An 18,367-nucleotide genomic window follows, 5' to 3' on the forward strand; every position below is an offset into this window, starting at 1 on the left:
CCATCCCATCCCCCATCCCCATTCCCCAGTCTCTTAACCCAGAGTCTTAGCTAGTGGGCTGTCGACCAGTCAGTTTTTGAAGGCCCCATATCGGCTAGCTTTACTGATGAAGTCCTTCAGCAGCTCGTGGTCCATGTCGGCGAAGGCCTGCGTCTGCGTAACGGCTGTCAGGTGGTTGACACAGAACTTGAAGCAGAACTCTTCCAGGTCCTGTAGGAGGAACAGGGAGATGGATGGCTGGTCAGTGGTCAGCGCTGGGGACAGGAGGAGTACAACACAGAGGGCAGTGACTGGTAGAGGAACTACTGGTACAACACAACGAGAACAACACAACGAGAACAACACAACGAGAACAACACAACGAGAACAACAGGACAGGACAGAGAGGGGCTGGGCTGGCTGGTCAGTGTTCAGGGTCTACCGGAGGACAACAGAGAGGGTCTGTGGGCTGGCTGGTCAGTGTTCAGGGTCTACGGGAGGACAACAGAGAGGGTCTGGGCTGGCTGGTCAGTGTTCAGGGTCTACGGGAGGACAACAGAGAGGGTCTGGGCTGGCTGGTCAGTGTTCAGGGTCTACGGGAGGACAACAGAGAGGGTCTGGGCTGGCTGGTCAGTGTTCAGGGTCTACGGGAGGACAACAGAGAGGGTCTGGGCTGGCTGGTCAGTGTTCAGGGTCTACGGGAGGACAACAGAGAGGGTCTGGGCTGGCTGGTCAGTGTTCAGGGTCTACCGGAGGACAACAGAGAGGGTCTGGGCTGGCTGGTCAGTGTTCAGGGTCTACGGGAGGACAACAGAGAGGGTCTGGGCTGGCTGGTCAGTGTTCAGGTCTACGGGAGGAAACAGAGAGGGTCTGGGCTGGCTGGTCAGTGTTCAGGGTCTACGGTAGGACAACAGAGAGGGTCTGGGCTGGCTGGTCAGTGTTCAGGGTCTATGGGAGGACAACAGAGAGGGTCTGGGCTGGCTGGTCAGTGTTCAGGGTCTACGGGAGGACAACAGAGAGGGTCTGGGCTGGCTGGTCAGTGTTCAGGGTCTACGGGAGGACAACAGAGAGGGTCTGTGGGCTGGCTGGTCAGTGTTCAGGGTCTACCGGAGGACAACAGAGAGGGTCTGGGCTGGCTGGTCAGTGTTCAGGGTCTAAGGGAGGACAACAGAGAGGGTCTGGGCTGGCTGGTCAGTGTTCAGGTCTACGGGAGGACAACAGAGAGGGTCTGGGCTGGCTGGTCAGTGTTCAGAGTCTACCGGAGGACAACAGAGAGGGTCTGGGCTGGCTGGTCAGTGTTCAGGGTCTACGGGAGGAACAACAGAGAGGGTCTGGGCTGGCTGGTCAGTGTTCAGGGTCTACGGGAGGACAACAGAGAGGGTCTGTGGGCTGGCTGGTCAGTGTTCAGGTTCTACGGGAGGACAACAGAGAGGGTCTGGGCTGGCTGGTCAGTTTTCAGGGTCTACGGGAGGACAACAGAGAGGGTCTGGGCTGGCTGGTCAGTGTTCAGGGTCTACGGGAGGACAACAGAGAGGGTCTGGGCTGGCTGGTCAGTGTTCAGGGTCTACGGGAGGACAACAGAGAGGGTCTGGGCTGGCTGGTCAGTGTTCAGGGTCTACGGGAGGACAACAGAGAGGGTCTGGGCTGGCTGGTCAGTGTTCAGGGTCTACGGGAGGACAACAGAGAGGGTCTGGGCTGGCTGGTCAGTGTTCAGGGTCTACGGGAGGACAACAGAGAGGGTCTGTGGGCTGGCTGGTCAGTGTTCAGGGTCTACGGGAGGACAACAGAGAGGGTCTGGGCTGGCTGGTCAGTGTTCAGGGTCTACCGGAGGACAACAGAGGGTCTGGGCTGGCTGGTCAGTGTTCAGGGTCTACGGGAGGACAACAGAGAGGGTCTGTGGGCTGGCTGGTCAGTGTTCAGGGTCTACGGGAGGACAACAGAGAGGGTCTGGGCTGGCTGGTCAGTGTTCAGGGTCTACGGGAGGACAACAGAGAGGGTCTGGGCTGGCTGGTCAGTGTTCAGGGTCTACGGGAGGACAACAGAGAGGGTCTGGGCTGGCTGGTCAGTGTTCAGGGTCTACGGGAGGACAACAGAGAGGGCCTGGGCTGGCTGGTCAGTGTTCAGGGTCTACGGGAGGACAACAGAGAGGGTCTGGGCTGGCTGGTCAGTGTTCAGGGTCTACCGGAGGACAACAGAGAGGGTCTGGGCTGGCTGGTCAGTGTTCAGGGTCTACGGGAGGACAACAGAGAGGGTCTGGGCTGGCTGGTCAGTGTTCAGGGTCTACGGGAGGACAACAGAGAGGGTCTGTGGGCTGGCTGGTCAGTGTTCAGGGTCTACGGGAGGACAACAGAGAGGGTCTGGGCTGGCTGGTCAGTGTTCAGGGTCTACCGGAGGACAACAGAGAGGGTCTGGGCTGGCTGGTCAGTGTTCAGGGTCTAAGGGAGGACAACAGAGAGGGTCTGGGCTGGCTGGTCAGTGTTCAGGGTCTACGGGAGGACAACAGAGAGGGTCTGTGGGCTGGCTGGTCAGTGTTCAGGGTCTATGGGAGGACAACAGAGAGGGTCTGGGCTGGCTGGTCAGTGTTCAGGGTCTACCGGAGGACAACAGAGAGGGTCTGGGCTGGCTGGTCAGTGTTCAGGGTCTACCGGAGGACAACAGAGAGGGTCTGTGGGCTGGCTGGTCAGTGTTCAGGGTCTACGGGAGGACAACAGAGAGGGGCTGGCTGGTCAGTGTTCAGGGTCTACGGGAGGACAACAGAGAGGGTCTGGGCTGGCTGGTCAGTGTTCAGGTCTAAGGAGGACAACAGAGAGGGTCTGGGCTGGCTGGTCAGTGTTCAGGGTCTACGGGAGGACAACAGAGAGGGTCTGTGGGCTGGCTGGTCAGTGTTCAGGGTCTACCGGAGGACAACAGAGAGGGTCTGTGGGCTGGCTGGTCAGTGTTCAGGGTCTACGGGAGGACAACAGAGAGGGTCTGTGGGCTGGCTGGTCAGTGTTCAGGGTCTACGGGAGGACAACAGAGAGGGTCTGGGCTGGCTGGTCAGTGTTCAGGGTCTACCGGAGGACAACAGAGAGGGTCTGTGGGCTGGCTGGTCAGTGTTCAGGGTCTACGGGAGGACAACAGAGAGGGTCTGGGCTGGCTGGTCAGTGTTCAGGGTCTACCGGAGGACAACAGAGAGGGTCTGGGCTGGCTGGTCAGTGTTCAGGGTCTACCGGAGGACAACAGAGAGGGTCTGTGGGCTGGCTGGTCAGTGTTCAGGGTCTACGGGAGGACAACAGAGAGGGTCTGGGCTGGCTGGTCAGTGTTCAGGGTCTACGGGAGGACAACAGAGAGGGTCTGGGCTGGCTGGTCAGTGTTCAGGGTCTACGGGAGGACAACAGAGGGGTCTGTGGGCTGGCTGGTCAGTGTTCAGGGTCTACGGGAGGACAACAGAGAGGGTCTGTGGGCTGGCTGGTCAGTGTTCAGGGTCTACGGGAGGACAACAGAGGGTCTGGGCTGGCTGGTCAGTGTTCAGGGTCTACGGGAGGACAACAGAGAGGGGCTGGCTGGTCAGTGTTCAGGGTCTACGGGAGGACAACAGAGAGGGGCTGGCTGGTCAGTGTTCAGGGTCTACGGGAGGACAACAGAACGTGTAAAGCCTCTTACCCTGGCCTCGTACTTGACGGCAGCAGAGAGCAGTGTAATCGCGTTTTCCTCAGAGATGCCTCTCTTGATGGTCTCCTGACACAGTCTCTTCAGACGCGTCTCACGGTAGAACGTAGCTAAGTCCAGGAGACCTACGGTACACACAGGAGAGATACATGGAATACGGCCCAAATGGTAACCCAGTTTATTTTATAGTGATCTCTTTCTGAGTTAACGGTGGAATTCTAGTGCATTTACAATACTTTCTATAAGCTGTCGTAACTCACATAGATGCTGATTTTGGGGGTCATTTGCAACCACATCTGGTAAATAAATAATCTAGGGGAAACACTGTGGTGTACTTATGGAGTTCTTTACACCCCCGCCTGGAGAATAATCTAGGGGAAACACTGTGTCGTACCAGGCGGCAGGGTAGAGTAGTGGTTAGAGTGTAGAGGTGGCAGGGTAGTCTAGTGGTTAGAGTGTAGAGGTGGTAGGGTAGCCTAGTGGTTAGAGTGTAGAGGTGGCAGGGTAGTCTAGTGGTTAGAGTGTAGAGGTGGCAGGGTAGCCTAGTGGTTAGAGTGTAGAGGTGGCAGGGTAGAGTAGTGGTTAGAGTGTAGAGGAGGCAGGTAGCCTAGTGGTTAGAGTGTAGAGGCGGCAGGGTAGAGTAGTGGTTAGAGTGTAGAGGTGGCAGGGTAGTCTAGTGGTTAGAGTGTAGAGGCGGCAGGGTAGCCTAGTGGTTAGAGTGTAGAGGCGGTAGGGTAGCCTAGTGGTTAGAGTGTAGAGGCGGCAGGGTAGCCTAGTGGTTAGAGTGTAGAGGCGGCAGGGTAGCCTAGTGGTTAGAGTGTAGAGGCGGCAGGGTAGCCTAGTGGTTAGAGTGTAGAGGAGGAAGGTAGCCTAGTGGTTAGAGTGTAGAGGCGGCAGGGTAGCCTAGTGGTTAGAGTGTAGAGGCGGCAGGGTAGCCTAGTGGTTAGAGTGTAGAGGCGGCAGGGTAGCCTAGTGGTTAGAGTGTAGAGGAGGCAGGGTAGCCTAGTGGTTAGAGTGTAGAGGTGGCAGGGTAGCCTAGTGGTTAGAGTGTAGAGGTGGCAGGGTAGCCTAGTGGTTAGAGTGTAGAGGTGGCAGGGTAGTCTAGTGGTTAGAGTGTAGAGGTGGCAGGGTAGCCTAGTGGTTAGAGTGTAGAGGTGGCAGGGTAGCCTAGTGGTTAGAGTGTAGAGGTGGCAGGGTAGCCTAGTGGTTAGAGTGTAGAGGTGGCAGGGTAGCCTAGTGGTTAGAGTGTAGAGGTGGCAGGTAGCCTAGTGGTTAGAGTGTAGAGGCGGCAGGGTAGCCTAGTGGTTAGAGTGTAGAGGTGGCAGGGTAGCCTAGTGGTTAGAGTGTAGAGGCGGCAGGGTAGCCTAGTGGTTAGAGTGTAGAGAGGCGGCAGGGTAGCCTAGTGGTTAGAGTGTAGAGGCGGCAGGGTAGTCTAGTGGTTAGAGTGTAGAGGCGGCAGGATAGTCTAGTGGTTAGAGTGTAGAGGTGGTAGGGCAGCCTAGTGGTTAGAGTGTAGAGGTGGTAGGGCAGCCTAGTGGTTAGAGTGTAGAGGTGGTAGGGCAGCCTAGTGGTTAGAGTGTAGAGGTGGCAAGGTAGAGTAGTGGTTAGAGACGGCAGGGTTGCCTAGTGGTTAGAGTGTAGAGGTGGCAAGGTAGAGTAGTGGTTAGAGACGGCAGGGTAGCCTAGTGGTTAGAGTGTAGCGGGGGCAGGGTAGCCTAGTGGTTAGAGTGTAGAGGTGGTAGGGCAGCCTAGTGGTTAGAGTGTAGAGGTGGCAGGGTAGCCTAGTGGTTAGAGTGTAGAGGTGGCAGGGAGCCTAGTGGTTAGAGTGTAGAGGTGGTAGGGCAGCCTAGTGGTTAGAGTGTAGAGGTGGTAGGGCAGCCTAGTGGTTAGAGTGTAGAGGTGGCAGGGTAGCCTAGTGGTTAGAGTGTAGAGGTGGCAAGGTAGAGTAGTGGTTAGAAGTAGAGGCAGGGTTGCCTAGTGGTTAGAGTGTAGAGGTGGCAGGGTAGCCCTAGTGGTTAGAGTGTAGAGGCGGCAGGGTAGTCTAGTGGTTAGAGTGTAGAGGCGGCAGGGCAGCCTAGTGGTTAGAGTGTAGAGGTGGTAGGGCAGCCTAGTGGTTAGAGTGTAGAGGTGGTAGGGCAGCCTAGTGGTTAGAGTGTAGAGGTGGTAGGGCAGCCTAGTGGTTAGAGTGTAGAGGTGGCAGGGTAGCCTAGTGGTTAGAGTGTAGAGGTGGCAGGGTAGCCTAGTGGTTAGAGTGTAGAGGTGGCAGGGTAGCCTAGTGGTTAGAGTGTAGAGGTGGCAAGGTAGAGTAGTGGTTAGAGACGGCAGGGAGCCTAGTGGTTAGAGTGTAGAGGCGGCAAGGTAGAGTAGTGGTTAGAGACGGCAGGGTAGCCTAGTGGTTAGAGACGGCAGGGTAGCCTAGTGGTTAGAGACGGCAGGGTAGCCTAGTGGTTAGAGACGGCAGGGTAGCCTAGTGGTTAGAGACGGCAGGGTAGCCTAGTGGTTAGAGACGGCAGGGTAGCCTAGTGGTTAGAGACGGCAGGGTAGCCTAGTGGTTAGAGACGGCAGGGTAGCCTAGTGGTTAGAGACGGCAGGGTAGCCTAGTGGTTAGAGACGGCAGGGTAGCCTAGTGGTTAGAGACGGCAGGGTAGCCTAGTGGTTAGAGACGGCAGGGTAGCCTAGTGGTTAGAGACGGCAGGGTAGCCTAGTGGTTAGAGACGGCAGGGTAGCCTAGTGGTTAGAGGTGGCAGGGTAGCAGGGTAGCCTAGTGGTTAGAGGTGGCAGGGTAGCCTAGTGGTTAGAGGTGGCAGGGTAGTCTAGTGGTTAGAGGTGGCAGGGTAGTCTAGTGGTTAGAGTGTAGAGGTGGCAGGGTAGCCTAGTGGTTAGAGTGTAGAGGTGGCAGGGTAGCCTAGTGGTTAGAGTGTAGAGGCGGCAGGGTAGCCTAGTGTTTAGAGTGTAGAGGCGGCAGGGTAGCCTAGTGGTTAGAGTGTAGAGGAGGCAGGTAGCCTAGTGGTTAGAGTGTAGAGGTGGCAGGGTAGCCTAGTGGTTAGAGTGTAGAGGTGGCAGGTAGCCTAGTGGTTAGAGTGTAGAGGTGGTAGGGCAGCCTAGTGGTTAGAGTGTAGAGGTGGTAGGGCAGCCTAGTGGTTAGAGTGTAGAGGTGGCAGGGTAGCCTAGTGGTTAGAGTGTAGAGGTGGCAAGGTAGAGTAGTGGTTAGAAACGGCAGGGTTGCCTAGTGGTTAGAGTGTAGAGGTGGCAGGGTAGCCTAGTGGTTAGAGTGTAGAGGCGGCAGGGTAGTCTAGTGGTTAGAGTGTAGAGGCGGCAGGGCAGCCTAGTGGTTAGAGTGTAGAGGTGGTAGGGCAGCCTAGTGGTTAGAGTGTAGAGGTGGTAGGGCAGCCTAGTGGTTAGAGTGTAGAGGTGGTAGGGCAGCCTAGTGGTTAGAGTGTAGAGGTGGCAAGGTAGAGTAGTGGTTAGAGACGGCAGGGTAGCCTAGTGGTTAGAGTGTAGAGGCGGCAAGGTAGAGTAGTGGTTAGAGACGGCAGGGTAGCCTAGTGGTTAGAGACGGCAGGGTAGCCTAGTGGTTAGAGACGGCAGGGTAGCCTAGTGGTTAGAGACGGCAGGGTAGCCTAGTGGTTAGAGACGGCAGGGTAGCCTAGTGGTTAGAGACGGCAGGGTAGCCTAGTGGTTAGAGACGGCAGGGTAGCCTAGTGGTTAGAGACGGCAGGGTAGCCTAGTGGTTAGAGACGGCAGGGTAGCCTAGTGGTTAGAGACGGCAGGGTAGCCTAGTGGTTAGAGACGGCAGGGTAGCCTAGTGGTTAGAGACGGCAGGGTAGCCTAGTGGTTAGAGACGGCAGGGTAGCCTAGTGGTTAGAGACGGCAGGGTAGCCTAGTGGTTAGAGACGGCAGGGTAGCCTAGTGGTTAGAGGTGGCAGGGTTGCCTAGTGGTTAGAGGTGGCAGGGTAGCAGGGTAGCCTAGTGGTTAGAGGTGGCAGGGTAGCCTAGTGGTTAGAGGTGGCAGGGTAGTCTAGTGGTTAGAGGTGGCAGGGTAGTCTAGTGGTTAGAGTGTAGAGGTGGCAGGGTAGCCTAGTGGTTAGAGTGTAGAGGTGGCAGGGTAGCCTAGTGGTTAGAGTGTAGAGGCGGCAGGGTAGCCTAGTGTTTAGAGTGTAGAGGCGGCAGGGTAGCCTAGTGGTTAGAGTGTAGAGGAGGCAGGTAGCCTAGTGGTTAGAGTGTAGAGGTGGCAGGGTAGCCTAGTGGTTAGAGTGTAGAGGTGGCAGGTAGCCTAGTGGTTAGAGTGTAGAGGCGGCAGGGTAGCCTAGTGGTTAGAGTGTAGAGGTGGCAGGGTAGCCTAGTGGTTAGAGTGTAGAGGTGGCAAGGTAGAGTAGTGGTTAGAAACGGCAAGGGTTGCCTAGTGGTTAGAGTGTAGAGGTGGCAGGGTAGCCTAGTGGTTAGAGTGTAGAGCGGCAGGGTAGCCTAGTGGTTAGAGTGTAGAGGTGACAGGGTAGCCTAGTGGTTAGAGTGTAGAGGCGGCAGGGTAGCCTAGTGGTTAGAGTGTAGAGGTGGCAGGTAGTCTAGCGGTTAGAGTGTAGAGGTGGCAGGGTAGCCTAGTGGTTAGAGTGTAGAGGTGGCAGGGTAGCCTAGTGGTTAGAGTGTAGAGGTGGCAGGGTAGCCTAGTGGTTAGAGTGTAGGGGTGGCAGGGTAGCCTAGTGGTTAGAGTGTAGAGGTGGCAGGGTAGCCTAGTGGTTAGAGTGTAGAGGTGGCAGGGTAGCCTAGCCTAGTGGTTAGAGTGTAGAGGTGGTAGGGCAGCCTAGTGGTTAGAGTGTAGAGGTGGTAGGGCAGCCTAGTGGTTAGAGTGTAGAGGTGGCAGGGTAGCCTAGTGGTTAGAGTGTAGAGGTGGCAGGGTAGCCTAGTGGTTAGAGTGTAGAGGTGGCAGGGCAGCCTAGTGGTTAGAGTGTAGAGGTGGCAAGGTAGAGTAGTGGTTCGAGACGGCAGGGTTGCCTAGTGGTTAGAGTGTAGAGGTGGCAAGGTAGAGTAGTGGTTAGAGACGGCAGGGAGCCTAGTGGTTAGAGTGTAGAGGCGGCAAGGTAGAGTAGTGGTTAGAGACGGCAGGATAGCCTAGTGGTTAGAGACGGCAGGGTAGCCTAGTGGTTAGAGACGGCAGGGTAGCCTAGTGGTTAGAGACGGCAGGGTAGCCTAGTGGTTAGAGACGGCAGGGTAGCCTAGTGGTTAGAGACGGCAGGGTAGCCTAGTGGTTAGAGACGGCAGGGTAGCCTAGTGGTTAGAGACGGCAGGGTAGCCTAGTGGTTAGAGACGGCAGGGTAGCCTAGTGGTTAGAGACGGCAGGGTAGCCTAGTGGTTAGAGACGGCAGGGTAGCCTAGTGGTTAGAGACGGCAGGGTAGCCTAGTGGTTAGAGACGGCAGGGTAGCCTAGTGGTTAGAGACGGCAGGGTAGCCTAGTGGTTAGAGATGGCAGGGTAGCCTAGTGGTTAGAGAGGCAGGGTAGCCTAGTGGTTAGAGACGGCAGGGTAGCCTAGTGGTTAGAGGTGGCAGGGTAGCCTAGTGGTTAGAGACGGCAGGGTAGCCTAGTGGTTAGAGGTGGCAGGGTAGCAGGGTAGCCTAGTGGTTAGAGGTGGCAGGGTAGCCTAGTGGTTAGAGGTGGCAGGGTAGTCTAGTGGTTAGAGGTGGCAGGGTAGTCTAGTGGTTAGAGTGTAGAGGTGGCAGGGTAGCCTAGTGGTTAGAGTGTAGAGGTGGCAGGGTAGCCTAGTGGTTAGAGTGTAGAGGCGGCAGGGTAGCCTAGTGTTTAGAGTGTAGAGGCGGCAGGGTAGCCTAGTGGTTAGAGTGTAGAGGTGGCAGGTAGCCTAGTGGTTAGAGTGTAGAGGCGGCAGGGTAGCCTAGTGGTTAGAGTGTAGAGGTGGCAGGGTAGCCTAGTGGTTAGAGTGTAGAGGTGGCAAGGTAGAGTAGTGGTTAGAAACGGCAGGGTTGCCTAGTGGTTAGAGTGTAGAGGTGGCAGGGTAGCCTAGTGGTTAGAGTGTAGAGGCGGCAGGGTAGCCTAGTGGTTAGAGTGTAGAGGTGACAGGGTAGCCTAGTGGTTAGAGTGTAGAGGCGGCAGGGTAGCCTAGTGGTTAGAGTGTAGAGGTGGCAGGGTAGTCTAGTGGTTAGAGTGTAGAGGTGGCAGGGTAGCCTAGTGGTTAGAGTGTAGAGGTGGCAGGGTAGCCTAGTGGTTAGAGTGTAGAGGCGGCAGGGTAGCCTAGTGTTTAGAGTGTAGAGGCGGCAGGGTAGCCTAGTGGTTAGAGTGTAGAGGAGGCAGGTAGCCTAGTGGTTAGAGTGTAGAGGTGGCAGGGTAGCCTAGTGGTTAGAGTGTAGAGGTGGCAGGTAGCCTAGTGGTTAGAGTGTAGAGGCGGCAGGGTAGCCTAGTGGTTAGAGTGTAGAGGTGGCAGGGTAGCCTAGTGGTTAGAGTGTAGAGGTGGCAAGGTAGAGTAGTGGTTAGAAACGGCAGGGTTGCCTAGTGGTTAGAGTGTAGAGGTGGCAGGGTAGCCTAGTGGTTAGAGTGTAGAGGTGGCAGGGTAGCCTAGTGGTTAGAGTGTAGAGGTGGCAGGGTAGCCTAGTGGTTAGAGTGTAGAGGTGGCAGGGTAGCCTAGTGGTTAGAGTGTAGGGGTGGCAGGGCAGCCTAGTGGTTAGAGTGTAGAGGTGGCAGGGTAGCCTAGTGGTTAGAGTGTAGAGGTGGCAGGGTAGCCTAGCCTAGTGGTTAGAGTGTAGAGGTGGTAGGGCAGCCTAGTGGTTAGAGTGTAGAGGTGGTAGGGCAGCCTAGTGGTTAGAGTGTAGAGGTGGCAGGGTAGCCTAGTGGTTAGAGTGTAGAGGTGGCAGGGTAGCCTAGTGGTTAGAGTGTAGAGGTGGCAGGGTAGCCTAGTGGTTAGGTGTAGAGGTGGCAAGGTAGAGTAGTGGTTCGAGACGGCAGGGTTGCCTAGTGGTTAGAGTGTAGAGGTGGCAAGGTAGAGTAGTGGTTAGAGACGGCAGGGGAGCCTAGTGGTTAGAGTGTAGAGGCGGCAAGGTAGAGTAGTGGTTAGAGACGGCAGGATAGCCTAGTGGTTAGAGACGGCAGGGTAGCCTAGTGGTTAGAGACGGCAGGGTAGCCTAGTGGTTAGAGACGGCAGGGTAGCCTAGTGGTTAGAGACGGCAGGGTAGCCTAGTGGTTAGAGACGGCAGGGTAGCCTAGTGGTTAGAGACGGCAGGGTAGCCTAGTGGTTAGAGACGGCAGGGTAGCCTAGTGGTTAGAGACGGCAGGGTAGCCTAGTGGTTAGAGACGGCAGGGTAGCCTAGTGGTTAGAGACGGCAGGGTAGCCTAGTGGTTAGAGATGGCAGGGTAGCCTAGTGGTTAGAGACGGCAGGGTAGCCTAGTGGTTAGAGACGGCAGGGTAGCCTAGTGGTTAGAGACGGCAGGGTAGCCTAGTGGTTAGAGACGGCAGGGTAGCCTAGTGGTTAGAGGTGGCAGGGTAGCAGGGTAGCCTAGTGGTTAGAGGTGGCAGGGTAGCCTAGTGGTTAGAGGTGGCAGGGTAGTCTAGTGGTTAGAGGTGGCAGGGTAGTCTAGTGGTTAGAGTGTAGAGGTGGCAGGGTAGCCTAGTGGTTAGAGTGTAGAGGTGGCAGGGTAGCCTAGTGGTTAGAGTGTAGAGGCGGCAGGGTAGCCTAGTGTTTAGAGTGTAGAGGCGGCAGGGTAGCCTAGTGGTTAGAGTGTAGAGGTGGCAGGTAGCCTAGTGGTTAGAGTGTAGAGGCGGCAGGGTAGCCTAGTGGTTAGAGTGTAGAGGTGGCAGGGTAGCCTAGTGGTTAGAGTGTAGAGGTGGCAAGGTAGAGTAGTGGTTAGAAACGGCAGGGTTGCCTAGTGGTTAGAGTGTAGAGGTGGCAGGGTAGCCTAGTGGTTAGAGTGTAGAGCGGCAGGGTAGCCTAGTGGTTAGAGTGTAGAGGTGACAGGGTAGCCTAGTGGTTAGAGTGTAGAGGCGGCAGGGTAGCCTAGTGGTTAGAGTGTAGAGGTGGCAGGGTAGTCTAGTGGTTAGAGTGTAGAGGTGGCAGGGTAGCCTAGTGGTTAGAGTGTAGAGGTGGCAGGGTAGCCTAGTGGTTAGAGTGTAGAGGCGGCAGGGTAGCCTAGTGTTTAGAGTGTAGAGGCGGCAGGGTAGCCTAGTGGTTAGAGTGCAGAGGAGGCAGGTAGCCTAGTGGTTAGAGTGTAGAGGTGGCAGGGTAGCCTAGTGGTTAGAGTGTAGAGGTGGCAGGTAGCCTAGTGGTTAGAGTGTAGAGGCGGCAGGGTAGCCTAGTGGTTAGAGTGTAGAGGTGGCAGGGCAGCCTAGTGGTTAGAGTGTAGAGGTGGCAAGGTAGAGTAGTGGTTAGAAACGGCAGGGTTGCCTAGTGGTTAGAGTGTAGAGGTGGCAGGGTAGCCTAGTGGTTAGAGTGTAGAGGCGGCAGGGTAGCCTAGTGGTTAGAGTGTAGAGGTGACAGGGTAGCCTAGTGGTTAGAGTGTAGAGGCGGCAGGGTAGCCTAGTGGTTAGAGTGTAGAGGTGGCAGGGTAGCCTAGTGGTTAGAGTGTAGAGGCGGCAGGGTAGTCTAGTGGTTAGAGTGTAGAGGTGGTAGGGCAGCCTAGTGGTTAGAGTGTAGAGGTGGCAGGGTAGCCTAGTGGTTAGAGACGGCAGGGTAGCCTAGTGGTTAGAGACGGCAGGGTAGCCTAGTGGTTAGAGACGGCAGGGTAGCCTAGTGGTTAGAGACGGCAGGGTAGCCTAGTGGTTAGAGACGGCAGGGTAGCCTAGTGGTTAGAGACCGGCAGGGTAGCCTAGTGGTTAGAGACGGCAGGGTAGCCTAGTGGTTAGAGACGGCAGGGTTGCCTAGTGGTTAGAGACGGCAGGGTTGCCTAGTGGTTAGAGACGGCAGGGTAGCCTAGTGGTTAGAGACGGCAGGGTAGCCTAGTGGTTAGAGACGGCAGGGTAGCCTAGTGGTTAGAGACGGCAGGGTTGCCTAGTGGTTAGAGACGGCAGGGTTGCCTAGTGGTTAGAGACGGCAGGGTTGCCTAGTGGTTAGAGACGGCAGGGTTGCCTAGTGGTTAGAGACGGCAGGGTAGCCTAGTGGTTAGAGACGGCAGGGTAGCCTAGTGGTTAGAGACGGCAGGGTTGCCTAGTGGTTAGAGGTGGCAGGGTTGCCTAGTGGTTAGAGGTGGCAGGGTTGCCTAGTGGTTAGACGTGGCAGGGTAGCAGGGTAGCCTAGTGGTTAGAGGTGGCAGGGTAGTCTAGTGGTTAGAGTGTAGAGGTGGCAGGGTAGCCTAGTGGTTAGAGTGTAGAGGTGGCAGGGTAGCCTAGTGGTTAGAGTGTAGAGGTGGCAGGGTAGCCTAGTGGTTAGAGTGTAGAGGCGGCAGGGTAGCCTAGTGGTTAGAGTGTAGAGCGGCAGGGTAGCCTAGTGGTTAGAGTGTAGAGGAGGCAGGTAGCCTAGTGGTTAGAGTGTAGAGGCGGCAGGGTAGCCTAGTGGTTAGAGTGTAGAGGTGGTAGGGAGGCTAGTGGTTAGAGTGTAGAGGTGGCAGGGTAGCCTAGTGGTTAGAGTGTAGAGGTGGCAGGTAGCCTAGTGGTTAGAGTGTAGAGGCGGCAGGGTAGCCTAGTGGTTAGAGTGTAGAGGTGGCAGGGTAGCCTAGTGGTTAGAGTGTAGAGGAGGCAGGGTAGCCTAGTGGTTAGAGTGTAGAGGCGGCAGGGTAGCCTAGTGGTTAGAGTGTAGAGGCGGCAGGGTAGCCTAGTGGTTAGAGTGTAGAGGCGGCAGGGTAGTCTAGTGGTTAGAGTGTAGAGGCGGCAGGGTAGTCTAGTGGTTAGAGTGTAGAGGTGGTAGGGCAGCCTAGTGGTTAGAGTGTAGAGGTGGTAGGGCAGCCTAGTGGTTAGAGTGTAGAGGTGGCAAGGTAGAGTGGTTAGAGACGGCAGGGTTGCCTAGTGGTTAGAGTGTAGAGGTGGCAAGGTAGAGTAGTGGTTAGAGACGGCAGGGTAGCCTAGTGGTTAGTGTAGAGGTGGCAGGGTAGCCTAGTGGTTAGAGTGTAGAGCGGCAGGGTAGCCTAGTGGTTAGAGTGTAGAGGTGGCAGGGTAGCCTAGTGGTTAGAGTGTAGAGGCGGCAGGGTAGTCTAGTGGTTAGAGTGTAGAGGTGGTAGGGCAGCCTAGTGGTTAGAGTGTAGAGGTGGCAGGGTAGCCTAGTGGTTAGAGTGTAGAGGCGGCAGGGTAGTCTAGTGGTTAGAGACGGCAGAGTAGCCTAGTGGTTAGAGACGGCAGGGTAGCCTAGTGGTTAGAGACGGCAGGGTAGCCTAGTGGTTAGAGACGGCAGGGTAGCCTAGTGGTTAGAGACGGCAGGGTAGCCTAGTGGTTAGAGACGGCAGGGTAGCCTAGTGGTTAGAGACGGCAGGGTAGCCTAGTGGTTAGAGACGGCAGGGTAGCCTAGTGGTTAGAGACGGCAGGGTAGCCTAGTGGTTAGAGTGTAGAGGCGACAGGGTAGCCTAGTGGTTAGAGTGTAGAGGCGGCAGGGTAGCCTAGTGGTTAGAGTGTAGAGGCGGCAGGGTAGCCTAGTGGTTAGAGTGTAGAGGCGGCAGGGTAGTCTAGTGGTTAGAGTGTAGAGGCGGTAGGGCAGCCTAGTGGTTAGAGTGTAGAGGTGGTAGGGCAGCCTAGTGGTTAGAGTGTAGAGGTGGCAGGGTAGCCTAGTGGTTAGAGTGTAGAGGTGGCAGGGTAGCCTAGTGGTTAGAGTGTAGAGGTGGCAGGGTAGCCTAGTGGTTAGAGACGGCAGGGTTGCCTAGTGGTTAGAGTGTAGAGGTGGCAAGGTAGAGTAGTGGTTAGAGACGGCAGGGTGGCCTAGTGGTTAGAGACGGCAGGGTAGCCTAGTGGTTAGAGACGGCAGGGTAGCCTAGTGGTTAGAGACGGCAGGGTAGCCTAGTGGTTAGAGACGGCAGGGTAGCCTAGTGGTTAGAGACGGCAGGGTAGCCTAGTGGTTAGAGACGGCAGGGTAGCCTAGTGGTTAGAGACGGCAGGGTAGCCTAGTGGTTAGAGACGGCAGGGTAGCCTAGTGGTTAGAGACGGCAGGGTAGCCTAGTGGTTAGAGACGGCAGGGTAGCCTAGTGGTTAGAGACGGCAGGGTAGCCTAGTGGTTAGAGACGGCAGGGTTGCCTAGTGGTTAGAGACGGCAGGGTTGCCTAGTGGTTAGAGACGGCAGGGTTGCCTAGTGGTTAGAGACGGCAGGGTAGCCTAGTGGTTAGAGACGGCAGGGTAGCCTAGTGGTTAGAGACGGCAGGGTAGCCTAGTGGTTAGAGACGGCAGGGTAGCCTAGTGGTTAGAGACGGCAGGGTAGCCTAGTGGTTAGAGACGGCAGGGTTGCCTAGTGGTTAGAGACGGCAGGGTAGCCTAGTGGTTAGAGACGGCAGGGTAGCCTAGTGGTTAGAGACGGCAGGGTAGCCTAGTGGTTAGAGACGGCAGGGTAGCCTAGTGGTTAGAGACGGCAGGGTAGCCTAGTGGTTAGAGACGGCAGGGTAGCCTAGTGGTTAGAGACGGCAGGGTAGCCTAGTGGTTAGAGAGGTGGCAGGGTTGCCTAGTGGTTAGAGACGGCAGGGTTGCCTAGTGGTTAGAGACGGCAGAGTAGCCTAGTGGTTAGAGACGGCAGGGTAGCCTAGTGGTTAGAGGTGGCAGGGTTGCCTAGTGGTTAGAGGTGGCAGGGTTGCCTAGTGGTTAGAGGTGGCAGGGTTGCCTAGTGGTTAGAGGTGGCAGGGTAGCAGGGTAGCCTAGTGGTTAGAGGTGGCAGGGTAGCCTAGTGGTTAGAGGTGGCAGGGTAGTCTAGTGGTTAGAGTGTAGAGGTGGCAGGGGAGCCTAGTGGTTAGAGTGTAGAGGTGGCAGGGCAGCCTAGTGGTTAGAGTGACAAGAGGTTGCAGGGCAGACTAGTGGTTAGAACAAAGGTGGCAGGGTAACCCAGTGGTTCCTAGAGGTGGCAGGGTAGCCCAGTGGTTAGAGAGAGGTGGCAGGGTAGCCCAGTGGTTCCGTTGGACTAGTAACCCACTGTTGCAAGATCGAATCCCCTGCTGACAAGGTTGTTGTCTGTTGTATCTGCCTCCTGAACAAAGGCAGTTTAACCCACTGTTCCTAGACCAGTTAACCTACTGTTCCTAGACCAGTTAACCCACTGTTCCTAGACCAGTTAACCCACTGTTCCTAGGCCGTCATTGCAAATAAGAATTTGTTCTTAACTGACTTTCCCCATTAAATAGAAGGTTAAATAAATATATGAACCTATGGCGTCCTCCGGAGGCAGGTTGATGGTGTCTGTGTAAAGGTATTCGAGGAAGGCCCTGTAGACCAGGTAAGAGAACTGGTGAATCTCGATAGACTCCTCGTCGGTCTCGTTCAGCAACACACGGAAATGTTCACACCTGAAAACATGGAAAGATGACAACAGATCAGTCACCGTGGAGATCAGTCACCGTGGAGATCAGTCACCGTGGAGATCAGTCACCGTGGAGATCAGTCACCGTGGAGGTTGACAACAGACCAGTCACCATGGAAAATATGTGCCCTGATGTAAAGTTTGAATTCAGCCCATGTTGATCTCTGCTAGCTGCATATTAGATGCACTACATGAACAAAAGTATGTGGACACCTGCTCATCGAACATCTCATTCCAAAATCATGGGCATTAATATGGAGTTGGTCCCCCTCCTTTGCTGCTATAACAGCCTCCACTCTTCTGGGAAGGCTTTCCACTAGATGTTGGAACATTGCTGCTATAACAGCCTCCACTCTTCTGGGAAGGCTTTCCACTAGATGTTGGAACATTGCTGCTATAACAGCCTCCACTCTTCTGGGAAGGCTTTCCACTAGATGTTGGAACATTGCTGTGGGGGACTTGGTTCCATTCAGCCACAAGAGCATTAGTGAGGTCGGACACTGATGTTGGGCGATTAGGCCTGGCTCGCAGTCGGCGTTCCAATTCATCCCAAAGGTGTTCGATGGGGTTGAGGTCAGGGCTCTGCGCAGGCCAGTCAAGTTCTTCCACACCGATCTTGACAAACCATTTCTGTATGGACCTTGCTTTGTGCATGGGGGCATTGTCATGCTGGAAAGGACCTTCCCCAAACTGTTGCCACAAAGTTTGAAGCATAGAATCATCTAGAATGTCATTGTATGCTGTAGTGTTAAGATTTCCCTTCACTGGAACTAAGGGGCCCGAATCATGAAAAACAGCCCCAGACCATTATTCCTCATCCACCAAACTTTACAGTTGGCACTATGCATTGGGGCAAATAGTGTTCTCCTGGCATCCGAAAAAAACCCCGAGATTTGTCAGTCGGACAGCCAGATGCTGAAGAGTGATTCATCACCAGAGAACGCGTTTCCACTGCTCTAGATTCCAATGGCGCTGAGCATTACACCACTCCAGCCGACGCTTGGCATTGGACATGGTGATCTTAGGCTTGTGTGCGGCTGCTCGGCCACGGAAACCCATTTCATGAAGCTTCCGACGAACAGTTCTTGTGCTGACGTTGCTTCCAGAGGCAGTTTGGAACTCGGTAGTGAGTGTTGCAACCGAAGACAGATAATTGTTTTACGCGCCTCATCACTCGCCACTCCCGTTCTGTGAGCTTGTGTGGCCTACCACTCCACGGCTGAGCCGTTGTTGCTCCTAGACTTTTCCACTTCAAAATAACAGCACTTACAGTTGACCGGGGCAGCTCTAGCAGAGCAAGAATATGACAAACTGACTTGTTGGAAAGATGGCATCCCTATAACAGTGCCACGTTGAAAGAGTTTTTCAGTACGGGCCATTCTACTTCCAATGTTTGTCTATGGAGATTGCAATGCTGTGTGCTCGATTTTTAACGCCTGCTAGCAACTGGTGTGTGGCTAAAATAGCCCGAATCCACTAATTTGAATAGGTGTCCATATACTTTTGTAAATATGCATCTAGTTTCTACATGGAGTACACCAAACATTAGGAACACCTGCCTCCGGCACCTACTACCACATGTACTTAATGTTTTCACCTGGTCAATCTATGTCAGGTGGGGGAGGGGGCAGCAGGTGTACTTAATGTTTTCACCTGGTCAATCTATGTCAGGTGGGGGGACAGCAGGTGTACTTAATGTTTTCACCTGGTCAATCTATGTCAGGTGGGGGGACAGCAGGTGTACTTAATGTTTCACCTGGTCAATCTATGTCAGGTGGGGGGCAGCAGGTGTACTTAATGTTTTCACCTGGTCAATCTATGTCAGGTGGGGGGAGGGGGAACAGCAGGTGTACAATGTTTTCACCTGGTCAATCTATGTCAGGTGGGGGGCAGCAGGTGTACTTAATGTTTTCACCTGGTCAATCTATGTCAGGTGGGGGGAGGGGGAACAGCAGGTGTACTTAATGTTTTCACCTGGTCAATCTATGTCAGGTGGGGGGAGGGGGGACAGCAGGTGTACTTAATGTTTTCACCTGGTCAATCTATGTCAGGTGGGGGGAGGGGGAACAGCAGGTGTACTTAATGTTTTCACCTGGTCAATCTATGTCAGGTGGGGGGAGGGGGAACAGCAGGTGTACTTAATGTTTTCACCTGGTCAATCTATGTCAGGTGGGGGGGGGAGGGGGAACAGCAGGTGTACTTAATGTTTTCACCTGGTCAATCTATGTCAGGTGGGGGGAGGGGGAACAGCAGGTGTACTTAATGTTTTCACCTGGTCAATCTATGTCAGGTGGGGGGAGGGGGAACAGCAGGTGTACTTAATGTTTTCACC

At 55.1% G+C, this 18,367-nt stretch overlaps 1 protein-coding gene across 1 annotated transcript in view; it reads right to left on the minus strand.

The window, feature by feature from the left end:
• Window positions 1-18,367, minus strand: part of rcbtb2 (regulator of chromosome condensation (RCC1) and BTB (POZ) domain containing protein 2) — a 63,613-nt gene continuing 45,246 nt past the window's right edge. Inside the window, exons 10-12 of the mRNA XM_052468858.1 lie at window positions 15,882-16,021; window positions 3,622-3,752; window positions 1-210 (exon numbers count right to left, since the gene is read on the minus strand). Of these exons, the coding sequence (XP_052324818.1) occupies window positions 70-210; window positions 3,622-3,752; window positions 15,882-16,021 (412 nt within the window). The 3' untranslated portion in view covers window positions 1-69. The remainder of the gene's footprint in view (window positions 211-3,621; window positions 3,753-15,881; window positions 16,022-18,367) is intronic.

The sequence above is a fragment of the Oncorhynchus keta genome, chromosome 18, assembly GCF_023373465.1.
Source record: "Oncorhynchus keta strain PuntledgeMale-10-30-2019 chromosome 18, Oket_V2, whole genome shotgun sequence".
Lineage (NCBI taxonomy): Eukaryota > Metazoa > Chordata > Actinopteri > Salmoniformes > Salmonidae > Oncorhynchus > Oncorhynchus keta.